Source organism: Takifugu rubripes, chromosome 1 (assembly GCF_901000725.2).
Source record: "Takifugu rubripes chromosome 1, fTakRub1.2, whole genome shotgun sequence".
Classification (NCBI taxonomy): Eukaryota; Metazoa; Chordata; class Actinopteri; order Tetraodontiformes; family Tetraodontidae; genus Takifugu; species Takifugu rubripes.
In genome coordinates this window covers 5,866,756-5,888,560 of record NC_042285.1, presented here as the reverse complement: position 1 = coordinate 5,888,560, position 21,805 = coordinate 5,866,756, and the positions used below count along the sequence as shown (strand labels likewise).

General features: G+C 39.3%; 1 protein-coding gene across 3 annotated transcripts in view; it reads left to right on the top strand.

Moving 5' to 3' along the window:
* The window catches only part of ryr2a (ryanodine receptor 2a (cardiac)), a 94,942-nt gene that overhangs the window by 65,244 nt on the left and 7,893 nt on the right, over nt 1-21,805 (top strand). For all 3 annotated transcript variants that reach the window (XM_029842004.1, XM_029842005.1, XM_029842011.1), the window contains exons 75-102: nt 245-332; nt 2,209-2,301; nt 2,397-2,567; nt 2,730-2,789; nt 3,212-3,343; nt 4,163-4,275; nt 4,585-4,681; nt 6,038-6,144; nt 6,661-6,712; nt 6,833-6,883; nt 6,983-7,082; nt 7,368-7,447; nt 8,602-8,678; nt 10,139-10,212; nt 11,434-11,514; nt 12,280-12,368; nt 14,734-14,862; nt 14,978-15,082; nt 16,223-16,304; nt 16,470-16,628; nt 16,709-16,863; nt 17,267-17,482; nt 17,559-17,831; nt 19,475-19,678; nt 20,198-20,503; nt 21,293-21,363; nt 21,444-21,585; nt 21,717-21,803. In XM_029842004.1, the coding sequence (XP_029697864.1) occupies nt 245-332; nt 2,209-2,301; nt 2,397-2,567; nt 2,730-2,789; nt 3,212-3,343; nt 4,163-4,275; nt 4,585-4,681; nt 6,038-6,144; nt 6,661-6,712; nt 6,833-6,883; nt 6,983-7,082; nt 7,368-7,447; nt 8,602-8,678; nt 10,139-10,212; nt 11,434-11,514; nt 12,280-12,368; nt 14,734-14,862; nt 14,978-15,082; nt 16,223-16,304; nt 16,470-16,628; nt 16,709-16,863; nt 17,267-17,482; nt 17,559-17,831; nt 19,475-19,678; nt 20,198-20,503; nt 21,293-21,363; nt 21,444-21,585; nt 21,717-21,803 (3,394 nt within the window). The remainder of the gene's footprint in view (nt 1-244; nt 333-2,208; nt 2,302-2,396; nt 2,568-2,729; nt 2,790-3,211; nt 3,344-4,162; nt 4,276-4,584; nt 4,682-6,037; nt 6,145-6,660; nt 6,713-6,832; nt 6,884-6,982; nt 7,083-7,367; nt 7,448-8,601; nt 8,679-10,138; nt 10,213-11,433; nt 11,515-12,279; nt 12,369-14,733; nt 14,863-14,977; nt 15,083-16,222; nt 16,305-16,469; nt 16,629-16,708; nt 16,864-17,266; nt 17,483-17,558; nt 17,832-19,474; nt 19,679-20,197; nt 20,504-21,292; nt 21,364-21,443; nt 21,586-21,716; nt 21,804-21,805) is intronic.

Genomic DNA, 21,805 nt, shown 5'->3' with positions numbered 1-21,805 from the left:
AAAGTTAACTGTCCCTTGCTGAAATTTTTAGCTTGTGGGGAGATGGGAGATGTAAGGTCTAACAGCCAAACAAAGCTAGAAAATCAGTTATACAGGCATTTATATTTTACCCACGTGTTTAAAACATGGGAATTCAACTCAGTAAAAGCTACTTTGATTTTTCTGCAGTACATTGTCAGTGGGTTTTTTTCACTGAAACTGATAGTAGTGCAGTTATCTACATTATAATACTGTACACTGACAGGACCAGATGGCTCAAAGAAGCGAATGCAGATGCCCAGGAGCTGTTCCACATGGTGGCTGAAGTATTCATCTTCTGGGCAAAATCTCATGTAAGGAAAATAAAACATGCTTCTACATAATTATTTTATTTGTTTAATTCTTCATGCAATATAAGTCTCTTACCTTACACATCCAAGTGCACAGATAAATTTGTGCAAAAATAACTAATATAATATGTCAAAATTCTTATCATTTTGTTTTTTGAAAATTAATTAAAGAGCTTCTACCTTGTGACCATCATCATTTAACTGGAAATGTACAAATTACGCTCATCAGCAACTTTATTAGGTCCAACTGCTTGATAACGCTACTAGATAATCGGCCAATCACAGGGCCAGAACTCAATGCATTTAGGCTTTTAGATGTGGTCAAGACCACTTCCTGAAGCTCACAGGGAGCATCAGAATAGAGAAGAAAGGGGATTTAAGTCACTTTCAATGTGGAAGACAGGCTCGGATGAGTATTTCAGAACCTGCTTATCTACTGGGATTTTCACGCACAACCTCTCTAGAGTTTACAGAGACTGGTCCTGAAAAGAGGCACTAGTGAAGCAGTTGTGTGGAGGAAAATGCCTTGTTGATGTGGGAGGTCAGAGGAGATAGGGCAGACTTGTTCCAGATGAAAGAAAGGCAACAGTAACTGAAATAACCACTCAAGACAACACATCGAAACCATAAAGAAGGTGGCCTACAGCAACAGAAGAACAAGCACGATGCTGCTCCTGTTATCTTAGAACCTGAAAGCGAGGCTACATTTGGCACAGACTCACCAAATCTGGACAACAGAAGATTGGAAAACTTTGCCTGCTCTGTTGATGACCAGGCAAATGTTGACCTGATGTTGATCTGGTCTGATCATTCAAAAGTTGGGTTAGACTTTGGCGTAAACGACATTAAAACATGGATCCATCCTGCCTTTTATCAACACTTCAGGCAGCAACTGGTGGTCTCAATATAATAGAGCACCTTTGTGCTCTTTGGATGTGGTGCAACAGGAGATTCACATCATAGCTAGCCAACAAATCGGCAGCAACTGGGGAATGAGGAATGTTTCAAACAACACCTGAAAGGATGCTACGGCATCAACTGTGCACATATCCCATCCTTCCCTTTTAAAGGCTCACCGATCATGAACGTTTCTCAGACAGTATGGAATAGCTAAATGCTCATCGTGGGGGGGGTTCATGAATAGGTGTCATTAAGGCTTGCCATCAGACTTGTTAGATGAACAGCTGATTCCTGTCCTGAAGAGTCCTGTGTTGAACTATGCACCTGTCGAGTGACTGTTTTGTTTCTCCAATGTACAGGTGCATTCTTCACTGCACTGGACAGTATAAACACCATTACCTCTTTTTGCCCAGGTGTTTTTGTCCTTTTTTTGTACCCGTCTCAGAGTTGTTAACGATCTTATTGAGGTTTTTCAAAACATCAGCAACTTAAGAGATGACGATGTTTTGGCATGGTTACTTCTTTTCTTTGTCTTTTCTGTTCTTTGTGGTATTTTATTAAAAGCCCAATGTGGGTGGCCATGCATGTTTTGAGGGCAGTCCTGATGTGCCTTTTCTCCTCTTCTTTGACTTCTTCTTTGGTAGAAACATTGTCAGCCCACTCATTGAGCGTTCTGATAATACAGTTCTGCTGAGGGTCATGTACACTTCCTGTACACTTCCAGATTCAGACTTCCATCTTTCTCTACATGTACTGCACAGCCACTGGCTGTAAAAGCCTCCAATTCCCACTTTTTGATTTTTGCCCACGTTTCATCATTTCCCAGCCAAATGTACAGATAAAAACAGTCTTTAAAACTCAAATGAAGTTTGGCACGTCTCCATCTTCATCGTTCAAATTAGTGAGAATCTCAACAGTCAATTTATGGAGAAATCATTTGCGATCAGATGCTGGTTCAGTTTTACATTGCTGTCTGCAGAACTTCAAGAGAGAAGAGCAGAACTTTGTGGTCCAGAATGAGATCAACAACATGTCTTTTCTGATCATGGACAGCAAGTGTAAGATATCAAAGGTAAAGAAATAAAGGAAGGATGGATGGATGGATAGATAGAGTTCAGAGAACACTTTTTGGCTTGTTTTCCAATTTCTTGTGTTTTCCCACCTTAGGGAATCATTTCAGACCAGGAAAGGAAAAAAATGAAAAAGAAGACAGACAAATATTCAAAACAAACGAGTCTTATTGTTGCTACTCTGAAACGCCTGCTGCCTGTCGGAATGAACACATGTGCTCCTGGAGAACAACATCTTGTCACGCTCGCTAAGAACCGTTTCTCTGAGGTACAAGATATGACCTTTTATAACTAAAAGAAAATCCTTAATGTTATTAAGTATGAATTGTGCAACCATTTTGACTTTCTATTGCTTTCAAAATGATTTTCATATTGCAAGAACATTGTCACATTTTTCCCACAACACATGATACATTTCAACTGTCAACAGAAAGATTCAGAGGAGGAAGTTGAGGAGATTATCAGAAACATCCTTCACCTGCAAGGAAAGGTAACCATGCATTTTCTGTTCATAAACCTCAAAGATGACTTTAAAAAAAGGAGCAGATATCAGCAGACATGGCACAGTGGTTCAAATCTCCCTGAACTATTCTTTTTATTACTGACATTCAGGCATGTGCTAACCCTTTGATAGCTGTGTTTACCAACATGAACCTGACGCGCACTGTTGTCCAGGGTCGAAATGGGACTGCTTTTGTGGCGTTTCATACTGGCCCACTTTAGAAGACAAATTATAATATTAAAAGACACAGGGAAGCTGCACTATCACCTAACTGTTTAAACCATGCGTGCATCTCTCCAAGCTGGTCAACTAACTTTATTGCTTATCTGTTGCCCCATCGCTGGATATTGCTTTGCATTACTATGATTCATATTAATGTATGTCCTCTGTTTTTTGTTTGTTTTGCACAGATGGAGGACCCAGCTATTCATTGGCAAATAGCTTTGTACAGAAATCTCCCATACCATTTTGACAACTCAAATCCAGAGAAGATTGTGGGGAGAGTCCTCCACATTGCTAATGTGCTCTTTCACTTGGATCAGGTATGTGAATGTGGCTGTGTATTGACTATTTAATCATTATTCATCATTGTAAACATTTTCTTTGTGATGGTGTGTGGTTAAAAGTCAAAGTCAACACACTTTGGTCATGTGTGCAGCCAAAATGAGTCAATTCAATTCATCTTTATTTATATTGTCCCTGTTGCAATTAGACTCTCTGGGCGATTTACAAAAACCCAGGGCCCGACCCCCAACAAACAACTGTGGCGAAGACACCCCCTTTTAACAGAGAAAAGCCTTGAGCAGAACCAGGCTCATAAGAGGGGACTTTCTTATCTGTTCTGGCTAAAGGACAATCTGTGATGATAAGAACAGACTTATTAGGTGCAGAGTTTCAATTTTAAAGCGTTGTGTGGTCTGAAAACTGCACTCAAGTGATTTGCCTCTCCTTTGTCTGATCAAATCAGCATTCACCATTGTTTATTAGGGCTCAAAAGTGGCTTTACTCCCATTTTAAATATGAACAAAAATCTACCAGAACTTCATGGTTTAACTGATAAATTAGTATAAGGTAGGCTACTACATGAAATACTTTTCCTTCATAGCATTTGTGTAAGACACTCATAAAATTACCATCTCACAGCAATGTTTTGATGTTTTCCATGGTATTTAAAATTGAACAAAAATCTTCTTTGCCTTTTCTGGATCAAAATGCTATTGCTGTAGTCAGTACATGGTCCACTTCTACCACATATAATATGAAGTACTTTTATTATTTATTTTTTGATTGATCCACTCATAAACTACCTATTTAATTACGATAATTTGAGTGATTTTATTTTCCTATTTCGGTTTGTTTAGGTTGAACATCCTCAGCGCAGTAAGAAGGCTGTCTGGCACAAACTGCTGTCCAAACAACGGAAGAGAGCTGTGGTTGCCTGTTTTAGGATGGCACCACTCTACAATCTGCCTAGGTAAATCTACACAGTGTATATTATATAATCATTAGTGATTTGATTGGATAGTCAAAATAATTGTACTGGTAATTATTATTGTATTATTGTACTGCTTTTGTATTCCCATTGTATGTCACATTGTTATGTTGTGCTTTTTGGTGTTTTCATAGTGCCAAACAGTTTCTATTCTGTGATGTTTAGAATGCAGAGCACTGTGATACCATCAATAGTTTCTGAGCTCACTTGCTTAGTCTCTCAGGATCAATTACAATTAAGGCTGCTTTTCACCAGTGGAATGAATTTGTGTGGCGTTTATGTTCGAAATAGGCACCGTGCTGTCAACTTGTTCCTGCAAGGCTATGAGAAGTCATGGATTGAGGCAGAGGAACCCTACTTTGAAGATAAGCTCATAGATGATCTTGCTGTGAGTTTATTAAAGAATTAATAACTTCTTTTATTGATTAATTTTCTAAAAGGATAAAAATGAATCACTCAAATAAAGTAAACAACCTGTAAGAAAACAAAAGGGCACCATTTATGCATACATAATACATTATAGAACTAGTTTTCAAGAGAGGGACACTTAATATGTAATTAGTTGAAAATTACCTGGCTGTAGAAAAGGAGGTTAGGGTTGTCCCTGATGGCAGCTTAATCAGTACCATCCTGTCAACTTCAGGAAGATTTTTCTTTGCATCTCAATACTAGGACACCCTTTAAATCAGGTTGTTTATTTGATTTTTAACAACTACAGCTCCGAATGTCTCCAAGCAGACCAAAAATACACTGGTGCCGAGTGCTGTACACTTTTAAGGGTCTAAATTCCCACTCATCCCTTTCACCTCCTGGTCTGTGATCGCAGTGATCACACCACTGCAGCGTTATCACACCACTGCAGCGTTATCACAAATCCTGCTCTGAAAGTCAGAAGTGCATAAAAGTGAGAATGATAGGCCAAAGTATGTTTCCCTGTGGAGTTCCTGTACTACTCTACCACTCCAGACTTAAATCCAGTTAGAACAAAATCAGGCAGTAATCCAGGAGGTGATTGATGACCCCAGCATCATGTGGCTGGTTGGTGTTGAATGCACTAGAAAGAAATAGAAGGTGGTGGCGTTTCCAGTGCCGATCATCCTCTCCAGATGTGAGTTAGCATGCTATAGCAAGTAGATAAAGGTACCTTTATGGCTTTTATGGCTGTCAAGGAGACCCTAGGCCCCTCACCTCCAGCTGCTGAAAGGTATGATGACAATGTTACCTAGATAAGTTGTCCATGCCTAAATGCTTGCAACCCTCAAGAAACAATTGCCATAACAGTGGCAGCCAAGAAAAGGTTTTAAGAACAAAGAGATGGAGAACACGAGGTCATCCACATCATCTGGACAAAGAAGCTGACTGGCCTCCGCGACCCCCTCTGGCAACACAAATGACCCAGGTGCTAACTGATGGGACCCACCCTGGATGGTAGATCGAAGGACAATCCTGATCCCAAAGGACCCACAGATGGGTGCAATCCCATCCAACTTCCCGCCAACAATCTGCCCTAGAGCTCCTGTCAGCCATAGTAGCTAAGATGAGTGGGCACATGGCTTCATGCATGGGGGGCATAGAAAATAATTTAGTAAGGACATTAGGGGTGCAAAGCACCACCTGTTAGTACACAGCACAGTTGCTATAAATCTATTTTTAAAATCATCATCTGGTTCTGCTTTGTCAGTTATGTTACTTCCACCCTGAAGTCCTATATCGTATTTTATCTTTTTATTTTTTTATTTTTCAGAAACCAGGTAAACAGGAGTCAACTGAAGAAGAAGAGTTGGTGAAACACCTTGATCCACTGCATCAGTTAATTCATCTGTTTAGCAGAACAGCCCTCACGGAGAAATGGTGAGCCATGGTACCACTGGAGGCATATTCCACGCAATTTATGGTCTCCCTATTTCTATGATAAAGCAATGCTTTAATGGATTTCAACGTATTTATTTGATTGTGACCAGGTGAACAATCAGTTAATACGTCAGGTACACACCCTGTTGATAGTTATTTTAGGTGTGCAGCCAGCCTCAACACATATTTGTTGATCTTATTTCATTAACATAGCATTATTAATGTGCTTTGTACTTTGTTGGTGCAGAGTGTAAGTAAAATTAAAGGAGATTAAATGTGTGCCGATAAAAATGTGCACAGGCAGTGAGACAGTGCCATCTTCTGTCAACGGGGGATGCTACAGCACCCTCGGCACCTTCCTTACAGTTCACTACAGGGTGATAGACAATATTGCTTGATTTGTGATAACCATTGGATAAAACTGATTCTTCAAGATCCCTCATAATCATCTATCGTCTAATATCATCTAAAATCTAGTGCTTTGTTGATCACAGAGTATTGCAACATTTGTTACAGTAAACTGGATGAGGATAATCTCTATATGGCCTACGCTGACATCATGGCCAAGGTAATATCAGCACTTTTACTGTACTGTGCTAGCTTTTGATGGCAGTAGTGATAATTGTGGTTAATTGATTTCCAATAATTATTGCACTTTATCTCAAGCTACATTCTTTTGAATCACTAGAGTTGCCATGATGAAGAGGATGAGGATGGAGAAGAAGTAAAGAGCTTTGAAGTAGGTCATCAGTTTAAGGTTTATGTGCATTTTCATAGTTTGTTTTTATGGTCTTGGCTATAATAACGTGCAACTTGTGATATTGTTTGACATGAAAAGGAGAAGGAAATGGAGAAGCAGAAACTGTTGTATCAGCAAGCTCGTCTTCATAACCGTGGAGCTGCAGAGATGGTTCTTCAAACCATCAGTGCGAGCAAAGGTAGGAACTCACACCCAACACATGGTTTAGATGTGAGTTGTACGGTACGCACCAAAAAAGTTTTTAAAAAAAATGTAAACTTAACACTGCAGATTCTTAATTAATATTACAATTTCAATCCTACATTCAGTTCTGTGTTGATGAATTTTCTTAAATGAGTAAATATTGAATCCACAGAAGTATGTTAGGGAAACTCATTACATGAAAGAATCTGTCACTTCTTTTTTTACCTTTGATTTAATGTATAATTTCTGACAGATGGCTTATGTTGAGTTCTTCTGTTAGGTGAAATGGGTCGGATGGTAGCCTCCACATTAAAGCTGGGAATCGCAATTCTCAATGGAGGAAACTCAACTGTCCAACAGGTTTTACAATGCATGGCCACTAGATTCTATTATTCCACACTCTCCCATTAACATTGCATTTACCTAATACATAGATTAACTCTCTAAAAATAACAGCACGCACCTATTAACGTCTAAACAGCTGGCAACATAAATAAGTGTGACAACCATTAGTATTAGCACTGCATTAACCCTCTTGGGGATTTAATTGACCAGAATTGACTCCTTCATTATGACAGTGCTGTTAAATGTTGGACCTCTTGTGGTTCTTCACCTTCCGATTGAGGATGCCCCACACATGCTCAACTGGGTTTAGGTCTCGATACAGCCGACAGCCTTCCCCAGTCAATCAACTTTATCTCAGCAAGGCTGTGTTGGGGGACATCACCATGTTTCCAAAGGAAGGAAGCCCTCATGCAGGGCTGTAGGCCACCATGCTTGACTGTAGGTGACAAACAGTTGTCTTAGTGGTCCTCACCTCGTTGTTGCTATGCGCACCATCTTAGCCAAACAAGGTCTCATTCAACCAGAAAACATGGTTTTAGTAATCTATCTTCTTTGGCCTGCTTGTCTTCAGCAAACTGTGCAGGTTTTTCCTGTGCAACAGCTTCAGAAAAGGCTTCCGTCTGGTATGGTGGCCTGATGCAGACTGAATTAATGTAGCATGCCTAGCATGATCTGAGCACTGACAGGCGGACCTCTCATTTCTGTAGCCTCTGCAGCAATGCTGATAACAAATATTTCATTATTTGAAGCCAACCTCTGTATATGAAGCTAATCGGAGGGATTTTTTTTTCTTTGGTTGACCTTGGTGAATCATAAATGAGTTACTTTCAGAGCACATTAAAGCTATACTGCTATGCAAGCTGTGCACTAACTACTTTAAATTATATCAATGTTTATTTTCTATAGTGATGTCCCATGAAATATAACAAATATATTTATAACATATGCAAATTTATCTTGGAAAGTTCAGGCGTGTACTCACTTTTGTGAGATACGGTACTGCTCTTCAGGTGATGAGCCATCTCATGCATGTAAACATGTATATTTGATGTAATATGTGCGTTTTGTGTATACTTGTTAATAGGGAGAAAAATACCTAGTATCTGAAGCTTTGTCATGCTTTGATGTTTTTATTGACTTTTTATGGTGTTTCTCCACCTAACTGACAGAAAATGTTGGATTATCTTAAAGACAAGAAGGATGTCGGCTTCTTTCAGAGTCTGGCAGGACTGATGCAGTCATGCAGGTAATTACCGTAAATGAGCGTCTGCAGATTTCACACAGGGCTTTTCCATACTGAAGGGACGCATGGTGTTGTTTGCAACCCCCCACAAGCACTGTCTTTGCTGTGTACTTGTCAGAAAGATGGTCTCTGCTTTTAAATGGCCTTAGTTCATTTAGATATGAATATTCCTTGCACATTAAAATAAGCAAGTGAACAGTACATTGGACAATTTTGTACATAACAAAAACTCTTCTTAACTGTTTATTTCTTTCGGGGGGCACGGGGAGGGTGAAGGCAGGGTCCACCCCTGGATGAGTCACCAGTCGCAGGGCCCATGGGTACAACTGGTGATATTTGTGGGTTCATTACCTTGCTCAAAGGTAATGGGCAACGGGCTAAATGTGTCCTGGCACATTCCCCTACTACCAGAACACCTTCCATGTTTTGTCTGCACTGGGGCTCGAACAAGAATCCTCCACATTTCAGCCTAGTTCCCAACAGACTGAGCCACCACAGCCCATAACACGTAGATCTGGGGTTTTTCTGCAGCAGGTGATAGGGTGCTTCTTGTTTGGCAAGAAGCACTTGGCGTTATGATGCATTTGCTGTCATAAGAAGCATACCAGGTTATGCAAAAACATGTAGAAGTTGGCATTGGTCATAAATAGTTGCTTCTTCAGCTTTAATCAGTCAGAGATGTACTGTTACCCCTGAGTGAAGTTAGTTACATTTTACATTTTAGACATTTAGCAGACACTTTTGTCCAAAGTGACTTAGAGTGAGAGACACAATGTCTCAATACTACCTGACAGTCCTAAATAAGCTGGTACAAGTGCTACTACTAACTACCAGTGCAGAGCTATGGAGAGAGAGGGATATAAAGAGGAGAGAATGAGTAGAAGTGAGTAGAGATAGGAGGAGATAGATGAGTGCTGTTAGGAGAGCATGCGCCCTTGGAAGAGCAGTGTCTTCAAGAGCTTTTTGGAGGAAGAGAGGGTTGAGCTTAAGAGCTAGTTTTCTGTAGAAGGACAAATCCAGCTCATTCTCTGTAGCTCAGCATAAGTGACACTAACTAAATACAGCCAGCTACAGGCACCCAGTGAAGCTCTATTAGCAGTGGGGTCGTGTGAACCCGCTTCAGTTGGTTGAAGACCAGATGCGCTGCCACATTCTCGACCATCTGAAGGGGCTTCACCAAACACATTCAGTGACAAAACTTTGAAAACATCTTAAGTCACATGATTAAAAGGTTACTCCAATAGAAGAGAGATGTTATGTGAGTTGTTATAGCAGCACAGAAATTTATTCCTGTGGAGAAAAGAGTTTTGGTGTGTATTTTTTCATTGTAGTATCAGAGATGCTGAAAAGTGCTATAATGCAACAGAGCTAAATGTAAAATAATGCCTTGCTACTGCATGGCCAAGGTTATTGGCTTGGATAAAAGAGCTGGAGAAAAGTGACTGACTTTGTCTTTGTTTCAGTGTTTTGGATCTCAATGCATTTGAGAGGCAGAACAAAGCTGAGGGACTTGGAATGGTGACTGAGGAAGGATCAGGTAAATATCAGTAAATGCATGCTGTTAAGATTAAATTTCCACTATATCCTTTTGAAGTATTTTACCACAAATTGCTTCTTGAATTTGAATATTTTAATATATATTTTTATTTTCCCTTTAACACTTTTGCATTTTTATGTGTTTACAATGACAGTACCAGCTCTTCATTGCTTTAAATAAATGTTTGCTGTACTACAATGGGAGGGTTTTACTGAAAATTAGAAACACATGTGCATAACTGTTTTGGTCAAATGTTCAGTATTAGATAGATTGCTTTGTGAAATTTAAGTTACTCTCAACTGCTTTAGACTCTTTTTAAACTGCAAAAAGAGCATCTAATTGTTAATAAAATATTAAGACTAATTGATTTACTGAGGTCTAGCAGAGGGTCAACTGGACTGGAGAAATTCAAATATTTCATGGAATATTTGAAATTGTATAATAATAGCTTTAACATCTGTTTTAAAAGAAGGTTTTTCTTAAGTTCTGAGCCAAAGAGCTTTTCAGCAGAGCAATCAAACATCAAACTTAATTCTTTCAAACTTTTCTATATCATGAATGCCATTCACAGCTTGATTTACACATTTTATTGTTTAAACATGGCCAACATTGATAATTTTTCTCTCAACAAATGACAAAAAATAAATCTAAAAATGTATCAATAGTCAGAGCTTTCATTTTTTTCATACATTTTTAACCAGTAATTGTAAAAGGCAAAATTGTGTGAATGGTTCCTTGACTATATCTAGATTAAAAGGTTTCTATTTCAAAGTTTGTGAGGTTTTATGAATATGACTAACTCACTTCTGTAGCAAAGTTGTCTTTAAAATGGGGAAGCCTTTTTCGGCCACCAGGTAGCGTTTGGGGCCTCAGAAAATGCAAAAAAAGAAAGCAAAGTTATCAAAATAGTACCAAATTATATTTTTAGTCTTATTGTGCAAATATTTAATAATATAACATTTAAATCTATTTAAATTCACATTGATGAGCTTGCAAAAAAAACAACCTGTGTCCTCCTTCAGTTACAACAAATCATGATTTGTATAATTTTATTTTCACCAAAATGTATATTTACATGTTCTTTGCTCTTGTTTTAACACTGTTTCTTAGGGTTCTCACTATATTATTCTCTGACCTTCTTTATGGCTAGTTTAAAGTGTCTCTTGACGCTTGTATGGTTGTGTGTTCAACAGCAAATGTATGTTTCTTTTCTTGCACTAGGTGAGAAGGTTATGCAGGATGATGAGTTCACCTGTGACCTTTTCCGCTTCCTGCAGCTGCTCTGTGAAGGACACAACTCCGGTAAGTGTTTACTAGATGGCTCTTCCTTCAGTATACTGAACCACTCTTTGGAAATTACTGAAAACAAACAACATAAAAATTCAACCAAGCATTATTGTGACCCAGACATTCAGATAAGATTTATATATGTGTTTTGCATATGTAATTAAATTTGACACCTTTCTGTTTAGTAGTGGGCAGTGGTATCTCAGTGGGAACTGGGCTGAGAAGCAGAGGGTGCTCAGTTTGAGCTCCATTACAGACAAAACAAGGTGTTCGGGTAGTAGGGGAAGGTGGCTGTTGATGTGAGCAAAGTACCAAGCCCACAAATGCTCATACAGGGCCCTGCGATGAACTGGCAACTAACCCAGGGGTGGACCTCTCTTTGCCCATTGGGTACCCTCCCCGTGACCCCAAAAGGGATAAAGAGGCTAAGAAGGAGAGACTAGACGAGACAAGATCTTTCTGTTTATGTCAGTTAAATTACAGCTTAAAAGTTACCAAATTCTTCTCCAGAGTACTTTCTCTTCTCCATCGATGTTCATGAAATGTCATATCCATCCTAAATCTAAAGGAAGAAATATTTTATGACTTTTGTTTCAGTTTGAAGTTCAACAAACATATCAAATGTTTTTTTTTGTTTTTTTACATTTTAATTCAATCACTATAATTTTTCTTTTTTTAACAATTTTTTACTCTCTAAATCTTTTCATTTATCTAAATTCTTAAATATTGCACATTGTACACCCTCCAGATTGTGATCTTTCCATTATCTTTTGTCTCCAGACTTTCAGAACTATTTGAGGACACAAACAGGAAACAACACTACAGTCAACATCATAATCTCAACTGTTGATTACCTCCTCAGAGTACAGGTCAGTTTCTTTTGCTCAATTCTGTTGTTAGTACCGTAATTTCTGGACTACAGAGCGCACCTGATTAAAAGCCGCATAATCTAATTTTATAAAGAAAATCAATTTTGTATTTATACAAGCCGCATCGGATTTTAAGCCGCAGGTATCCCACGTAGTAATATGAAAAATTAGATTGAAAACATTCAGTACCGGTATATGTTTTTATTACCGTAAGAGACGAGTCACTGACGAGTGACAAACAGACAGGTAAGAAACAACAGCCACTCTTTTCACTTGTATGTTTATACAGAGACCTTAAATCCAATTTTCATCACATCAGGATTTTTTAACTTTTCTTTTAATTTAATCCGCTTAGCAACATAAATATATTGTACCGGTAAATGCTATTTTTTCCCCTAACGGTGTCTGTAATGCAGCTACCTTTAAATACGGGATATGTTTGTATCAGCTACACACAAATTACGTTGTTTATGCTTTTTTACTCAAACAATGAACAATCTAAAACTCCCCGATGGCCCACCTCTAAAATCTTCTATTTTCATCGCGGTGGCAATTGCTTTTGCCTTCTGTCTGATTTTTACAGCGGAAACACCGCGGCCGCTTGCTCTCTGTGTGTTGACCCAGTCTTCCAGAATGTTTTCAAGCTCGGGCCACCTGCGATGTTTATGTCTAAAAGCTTTTGTCGTCTTTTTGCTTTGGATCAGTTTTTCAGGCGGATGTCTCCACCTTCTCGCCATTGATTACTGTAATGTATGCCAAGATTCCGCGCGGCGGCTCAATTTCCTTCTTCGACTGCCAGAGTGATCGCTTTTAACTTAAAAGCTGCATCATATTCTTTTCTTCTAGTATTTTCCATGTTGATGAGGGTCAGTAAAAATGACTGATTCACAATAGTTGTGATAGTGCGCCACAAAAAAAAAACATAAATAAGCCGCACCGTAGAATAAGCCGCAATGTTTAAAGTGTAGGAAAAAAGTAGCTGCTTATAGTCCGGAAATTATGGTAGTTGAATTATATAGCAATGAGTGTAATTCTCATGATGGATTTGGGGGAAAAAATTACACAGGTGACTGTGTTCAGGGTTTAATAGCATCTCCTGTGTGGTAATGTTATCGGTTCTATCCTTGGTAAAATAACAGTTTTTTACCTGTAGACAGTGCTAAGGAGGTACAGCAGTTGCTTTCTGGTGAAGATTTGACATTGACTTAGAAAGAGGTGAGCCAGGCAGTGAACAGCACCGTGTAACAAGGAGTGACCACCGATACCGTGATCCACTGGTAGTACCGTGCCTACGGAATCCAAAAGTTTCCTCTGGAAAATTTTAATTGGAGTCTAAAAATGTTTAGGTAATAATCTCAACAGGAGTTAAGAGCCATAGTAACTGGTTAAATTGAATCTGGCTTAGTGTTTCAATGCCTTTATACTTGATGGTAGATGAAATGCAGGCTTTGAAAATCACCAGCTTGAAGCTCTGCCAATGCAGCCAGTAATCTTCAGATGCACGGGTACCTCATGAGAACCCACCAGGTTTGTGAGGGAACCTGGTGTGGTTTCACATTATATCCAGGTCTAAGATGACCTTTTCTCATGGCCATACCCACAAGATACAACAACCCCCCACTTCCTCAGCATCAATGACCCTGGTGGCAGATACTGGTTTCAATTGGGAATCATGGATTGACTCCAATAACAGGATGCTACGTGGAATACATTAGGAATAAAAAAGAAATTGGCACCTGCTAAAGATGAATATATTCAGGTAGACACAGCTGCAAGAGGGCCTTGATGCATTTTTATAATGGCTTCCCATTCTTCAGGCACAAAGCCAGTCAGTTTTAGCATGATCGTTGTTAAAAGCCTGGAAGAGGTCCTGGTTAACACATGGCCAAGGCTGCAGGCACGGAGGAGTGACAAGGAGTGCTGAAGGCATTGACACTATTCCAGAAGGCCTGAGTGTAACTGGAGCCCTTGTTTGTTACCTTCGATCCAAAAACTACCATTGTTTCTGAATAACTGCTGGTAGTGAAGTAGTAGAAGGTTTAAGTTTATTTTGGGATTTTAAATGTTTCAGCTCATCAGAAGGCCCCTTTGTTTGTGGAACATAAAGAACGGAAATGACATCTCACTGGGGTGGGTTTAAATGTGTTGTTTATTGGTGCAGCAGTTACTCATACTGTTAGTGTTGTGCACAAAAAAGGCAGATTGTAACTACCACAAATGACAATACAATTACAAGCGTGGGTCTGTGGATACTACTAAATGATTTCAACTGTACATTGTCTGATTAATCAAAATGATATGTTACCAAACGTATTACAAATATGCCGTTAAACCGATATGCTCTCTTCCTTTGACCTTTACACAGGAGTCAATCAGTGATTTCTACTGGTATTATTCTGGAAAAGATGTCATTGATGAGCAGGGCCAGAAGAACTTTTCAAAGGCAATAAACGTGGCAAAGCAGGTTTTCAATACGCTCACAGAGTACATCCAGGTATGAGAAGTTCTTTGTGTAAACCCAAGTCAAAAGGTCTTTTCCCCCGTTTTTACTTGAATTCGTAATTCAAGAAAGATTTACTGTATTATATTTGTTCCTGTAAATGTCACAGGGTCCCTGTACTGGTAACCAGCAGAGTTTGGCCCACAGTCGACTTTGGGATGCTGTGGTGGGGTTTTTACATGCCTTTGCTCACATGCAGATGAAACTGTCCCAGGTGGGTTTAAGTTACTGTGTAGCATGTTGTGATTTTGTCTAATTGAGAGATTTTTATTTGGTAAAAATTGGTCCTGTCCAGCAACTTGGTCAGTAGTTTTACTCACTCACCCACTTTCTACCGCTTGTTCCTCCACTGAGGGTCGCGGGGGGACTGGAGCCTATCCCAGCTCAATGGGCGGAGGCAGGGTACACCCTGGACTGGACGCAGTCAATCGCAAGGCTAACACATATAGACAAACAACCATTCTCTCTCACACTCACGGGCAATTTTTAGAGTTTCCAATTGGCCTAATCCCCAATCATGCATGTCTTTGGACTGGGAGGAAGCCGGAGTACCCGGGGGCCTTCTTGCTGTGAGGCAATAGTGCTAACCACCACACCACCGTGCCGTCCCGTCAGTAGTTTTAGGATCTGCTAAACCTTTTTATGTAAGACAGATTAGTTTTGTCAAGATGAGTCTGGTTCCCTTGCGATGATAGATGTGTAAATTGTTTCTCTGCGGGTGTGTAAATCTGGGCCTTGAAAGTTTAAGTAATATAGTTCTTCAGATATAAATATAATAATGTAATATAATGCTAATAATAATCTATTTAAGATATATTTAATATTGACATTGAGAAAGCTCTCTGCGGTACCTCCTGGTACCAAGCTTTGAATTTTTGTTTTATTTAATAGAACAGAAGAGCTCTAAGTGGAAATGGTGCTTCTGTGTGTTTATTTCAAACTGAAGTGCTCAAGGAGACTCAACTTGTGACTGTCAGAGTATTTTGATGCACTTCATGCATATGAAGATGATTCGGTTGACTTTGGATGAGCAAAATATGCATTTGAAAGAAGTGGGACTGAACAGATGAAAGGCATTAGCAGAGGTGTGATGTGTCACCGTAACTTAGATACAAAAGCCTGGGCAACTATTTTAGACACTGTGACCATTCCTGGAACCCAAATAAAGACATATTTCATGTGAGGTACGGTGAATTTTCACACACACAGAAATTGGAAGGATGATTCCAAGCATGTTTTTTAGGTCACGGGTGGTCATTGCACAAGAAGAGAATGTCAAACAGAAAAAAATAAACTTGAAAGGTAGAGGGAAGTCTCTGAAGACACGAGTTCACGATCTGTTCTTTCACCCTAGGACTCCAGCCAGATCGAGCTCTTGAAGGAGCTAATGGACCTGCAGAAAGGAATGGTGGTCATGCTGCTCTCCATGCTAGAGGGTATCTGTCTGTCTGTCTGCCTGCCTGCCTGCCTGCCTGTCTGTCTGTCCGTCTGTCTGTCTGTCTCCATTTGAGCTTTGTGCATTTACAGTCTTTATTGGGTGAATCTTCTGGATGGTTAAAATGCATGTTGTGTTCTGAACAAGGTTCTGTTTGTTTTGACAGGTAATGTTGTTAATGGAACAATCGGGAAACAAATGGTGGACATGCTAGTGGAATCCTCCAACAATGTGGCAATGATCCTCAAATTTTTTGACATGTTCCTCAAACTCAAAGACCTGACCTCTTCAGACACTTTCAAGGAATACGACCCTGATGGAAAAGGCAAGCTTTATTTCATCATCTCTCAATGTGTAAAGCTCCACATACTCAATGGCTCAGAAATTTCACCAATGTGTTGACAGGTGTCATCTCCAAGAGGGACTTTTATAAGGCAATGGAGAGCCACAAACATTACAGCCAGTCTGAGACAGACTTTTTGCTCTCCTGTGCTGAGACCGATGAGAATGAGGTTTTGGACTACAAAGAATTTGTTGATCGCTTTCATGAGCCAGCAAAGGTGAGAGCAATGTTGTGTTTCTGTTCTGAAGTAGGCTTGTAGCACCAGCTGCAGAGTAGAATATTTAATTAGAACAGGACAGAATACGAGGTTAAATGAGCTATGCTAAAACCTTATCAACACAACTGTATAAGCACAGTAGACATAAGCCTGAAGGCATCTGAGTAGAAGAAGAAATGGAATGTGAATTTGGTGGAGGTGTCTGTGGAGCTGAGGCTGGGACTTACATGTTGAAAGGGATGTTTCTGTTTCTGAACCTGCTTTGTGCAACTTTTTACCCATACATTGGGTACATCTGTAGGAGTTTCATCCATCGCAGCTGTTTACAGAGTTGAGTTGCTCTATGAACTGCTGGTGAATGGAAGCTTCATTAAAACTTCATAACCTGGGCTTTTTTCTCAAGGACATCGGCTTTAATGTGGCAGTTCTGTTGACCAACTTGTCGGAGCACATGCCTCATGACACCCGGCTCCAATCCTTCCTTGAGCTTGCAGACAGCGTCCTCAACTATTTCCAACCATACCTGGGCCGGATAGAAATAATGGGCAGTGCAAAGCGCATTGAGAGGGTGTACTTTGAGATCAGCGAGTCCAGTCGTACACAGTGGGAGAAACCTCAGGTATTCCAGCATAAGTTATTTTACCAACCTATTCAAGATTCATAGGAAACTATTTGTGTTCATGCAATTTTCCCAGGTCAAAGAGTCCAAGCGTCAGTTCATCTTTGATGTTGTTAATGAGGGTGGTGAGAAGGAGAAGATGGAGCTTTTTGTGAACTTCTGCGAGGACACCATTTTTGAGATGCAGCTGGCAGCTCAGATGTCGGATGCTGGGGAGCGTTTGGCAGCCAAAGAGGAGAATGAGCAGGACAAGCCTGGCAAGGAGAACACCGAAATGGTCTTTCTGTCTGTCACCACAGTACAAACGGCCCTGTTAGCACTTCAGTGCAACATCATACTGCTTCTCAAGGTGAGACCACCAAGTTTAAAAAAGAAACTACAGGATTATGTTTTGCTGCACCAGTATTAATTGTGATGGTATTTACACTTGTAACGTTAATTGTAAAATGTCTCTCATAATTAAAATATCCTCATGCAAGGTAAAGAGATTTAAAAGACATTTATTTGGTTTATTGCAATTAAGGACAAATTGTTCTTACAGTTCTTTCTCAGTAGATTATATAATCAATTAAAGTCCATCAGAGTTTTAAATAGACAAGAGAAAAAAGGCATTTCATTATAAGGGCTTCTTAAAATCTAAATCCCATCTTCTTTTACTCATTAGCATTGCCTCTGCTCATATTAGACCGTTCAGCACTAATCAAGCTGTCAGTGTCTCAGCCAAGTATCTTGTGGAAAAGGACCTGAAATAATTAATGTTCTCCATTTGGGCAAGAATAGTTTTTTTTGACTTGGAAGCCTGCTTTTTCTCACTAAGTGTGATCTGCTGTTTTAAGCTAAACTGAAAGTCCTACAGCACAGAAATGCCCTTTGAAAATCTAACATGTTGCTCCAAACTCCTGGAACACCCTATACATAACAGACCAAGTCATGCCCATACATCTCATGTTGTTGCGAAGACTTCCGTAAACCAGTGTGGAGTAGAGCTGGTCCACTGTTCCTCATCCGTGCTCCTACTTTTGAATCTGCGGTTTGACAAGTTCGAATCCCCAGTAGTTTAAACACATCTGTGGTTTTCTTTTTAGGCAGAGGGAACAGAGATTAAGTCATTTCCATGGTCCTTGATTTCATTACAACAGCTTTTCACCCCTTTGCTCCATTAGGAGTATCAATTGTCTTATCTTGCAACAAGCTTGTCAAAACTATAGAAGCCTCTCGGATGAAAGATGAAACATGTTGTATTGTTTTCCAGCAGTCAGCAGCTGAATGAGAATCTTTATGCACATATGTTAGTCTACTATAACTACTTCGCTAAAATGGAATTTCAGAAATCTTTTAACATTTCCCAATTGGATTGCACAGAAAAGACTTGGCTGATATATGATTGTACCTTAGTTTATTGAGCCTGGGTGGTATTGTTTATGATATGCAACACTTTTTAAAAAAAAATTTAACATGTACACCTGACATGTACATACAATTTCCTACAATTATTATTATTACTGGAAAATTTTAAAAATGTGCTTCTATCATCTCTGCTATTGCAGTCATTTTGGAACTCATGCTGGCAAACCAACCACATTTTTAATTATATCAAACAATCTGTCTGTGTGTGATATTGCACTCTCCCATCACAACAAGAAGGTTCTGGGTGTAGCATGCAATTTTAACACAGAACTTCACATTAAGCAGTTTTGTTTTAAGTTCTTGTGGTTGACTGTTTTGTGAACAGGTAATATAGTTACCAACCATAGCTAATATCACTGGTCTTTCTGTTATTTTAACCATGCAATAGCAGTCTACATTCAGATTATAGGTGCTGTACTACCACCTACAGGACTGATGTGTGCTGCCCTGTGAGAATGGAGGGCTGCCTTTTAAGCTATAGATCAAATGCTTAGGTCACATCTAACTATAACTACTTCCCACTAAGCAGAGAGATGTTAAGTTTAGTAAAGAGGATATTTCAGCCAATCATTTTATCTCTTTCAGGCACTTTCAATGAAGAATCTGAAAAAGAAGATAAATAATAAAAAGAACATCACAGTGAAAGACATGATGACCACCCTGGTGTCCTTCTACTGGTCGGTGCTGCTGGGAATACTCCATGTGGCCTTCAGTGTTGTTCGAGGATTTTACAGGATTTTCTCCGTCGCCTCCACAAATGACCAAGTACAGGGGGCCAAGACCATCAAGGTTACTGTTGTGGCAAATCAACACTTTACAAAGGAGAACAAAAGTTTTGTGTAAAATATTTTTCTAACATAATTAGCAATAAAATGAAGCAGGAGTCATGGAAAAAGAATAAGAGAAAGTGGAGAATTAGCCACTGTGTTAACCACTGCTCGCTACTTTGTAGTTTTCAAATGTAATTGTGATTTAAAAGGCTAAATTTCAAACCAACATGTTATTTTATATTTTTACTGGTAATTACAAATGAACCAAAATGAATTTTGGTTGTAGCAAAAGAAAGAAATGATAAAATACAAGCCATTAACTTTATTTTTTCCAAAATGTTTCTCAAGTCCAAATTTGATGCTTACTTCATTTAAAATCAATCAGCTGATTTTTAAAAATCTATATTTATTCATGGTTATGATAAATTCTTAAACAGGCTCAATGTTAAGTTCTTTAGTCCCATAATCCTTTTATTTTAATTTTTTTTTGCTAATCCGTGTATGTCTTCTGGAGTCTGTAAATTGTCTATTGATCCAGGTGTCGGAACTTGTGGCCACTATGCCCGATCCCACTCAGCTGGTGAAAGGTGCAGTGGAAGACCAGGACAAAATAGCCTGTTCTGACTGTAACACACTGGAGGATGATTTGCCTGCTCTAAGAGTCCACACCAGCGAGACCGAGCTCCTGTCAGACATTTTTGGCCTTGACTTGAGACGAGAGGGGGGGCAGTACAAGCTCACCCCACATGACCCCAAAGCCAGCCTGACTGAACTCCTCACCTCTCCTATTACGGTCCCAGATGCATCCACAGTAACTTCTGCTGAACTCCAACATAACAAGCAGGTCAGTTCATCGATGATTTTTGGCATAAAACATCTTATTATTTTAGATTATGAATAATACAAAATACAACAATACTATGTGACCTTTAAAAACCCTCAAAAGTTTGTTTTTGAGTTAAGTTGTACTGATGTCAAGTGGATAAGGGTCAGTAACTTGGTTGTTTAGTTCTTTATTTGTTCAAGTGAAAGCTTTATGGTCAAGACCGTGGAGGGTTTTCTAGGTACCATCTATTCTTTAAATTATCCCAACATCACATATTTATAAACAAAGACAATTACAAATGGCAGCTAGACAGACAGACAGAAAGGCAGATGGACAACTTAATCAGGGGGAAATTAACTTGTCACTTGTCAACACAAAATGGGCAAGACAAACTGCACACAATATGTACAAATATGTATTGGATAAGGTGTACCAGGACAGCCTCTCCGTCACCTTCATGATGAGGTCACAGCGATGGGTCTGTAATTGTTCAGCTCTGTTGGATGTTATTTTAACTCTACCGATCGCAGCTTTCCTTTGACTGGGTTTCGCACCCCTGACACTTTACTCCCTGAGTTCAACAACTCAATTGCTGGTGTCTGCATGTGGTTTTCAAGTTGAGCAGTGGCATAAAGTTCTCCAAAGGGTCTTTAATGGCCCACTACATTCAGCTCACTGTCAGAGTTGCAGACCTCAGGTCATTAAAAACCAGAACTAGTTCTAGTTGTTATGGTGCAGTTTAAACCCCAAAGCAGGTTGCCAAAGAGATTGTGTATTTCTTCTTTTTTCTACAATTATCTGTTTCAGTCTAAGGACTTTCCCTCAGACGGAAAGGAAGCGACTACAGAGATTAAAAATGAAGCAAAGAAAATAGCAGGGTGTGTTTTCTTATTTCAAGTTTGACATTGATTCATAATATAAAGTATAATTGATTAACTGCTTATTGCTGTGCCTTCAGTGGTGGACACATAATGAAACAACAGAAAAACAAGAAAATAAAACTTAAAGAGAGAAGACAGCACATCTTTAAATGTGAGGAACCTGACCTGCAGGAGTCTGCCATCTTCAAGAAGATCGTGGCCTACCAACAAAAACTGCTTGTACGCCGCATTTTTGAAATTTCATGTTTCCACAATTTCCCCTTTCCCACGTCACTTTCATTAAAAGAAAAAAAATATGGCAAGTAACATCCCCAAAAAAACAAATATGTTCTCATTTTTATAACCTGCAGAACTATTTCTCCAGAAACTTTTACAACATGAGAATGTTGGCACTGTTTGTAGCATTTTCAATCAATTTCATCCTCCTCTTCTATAAGGT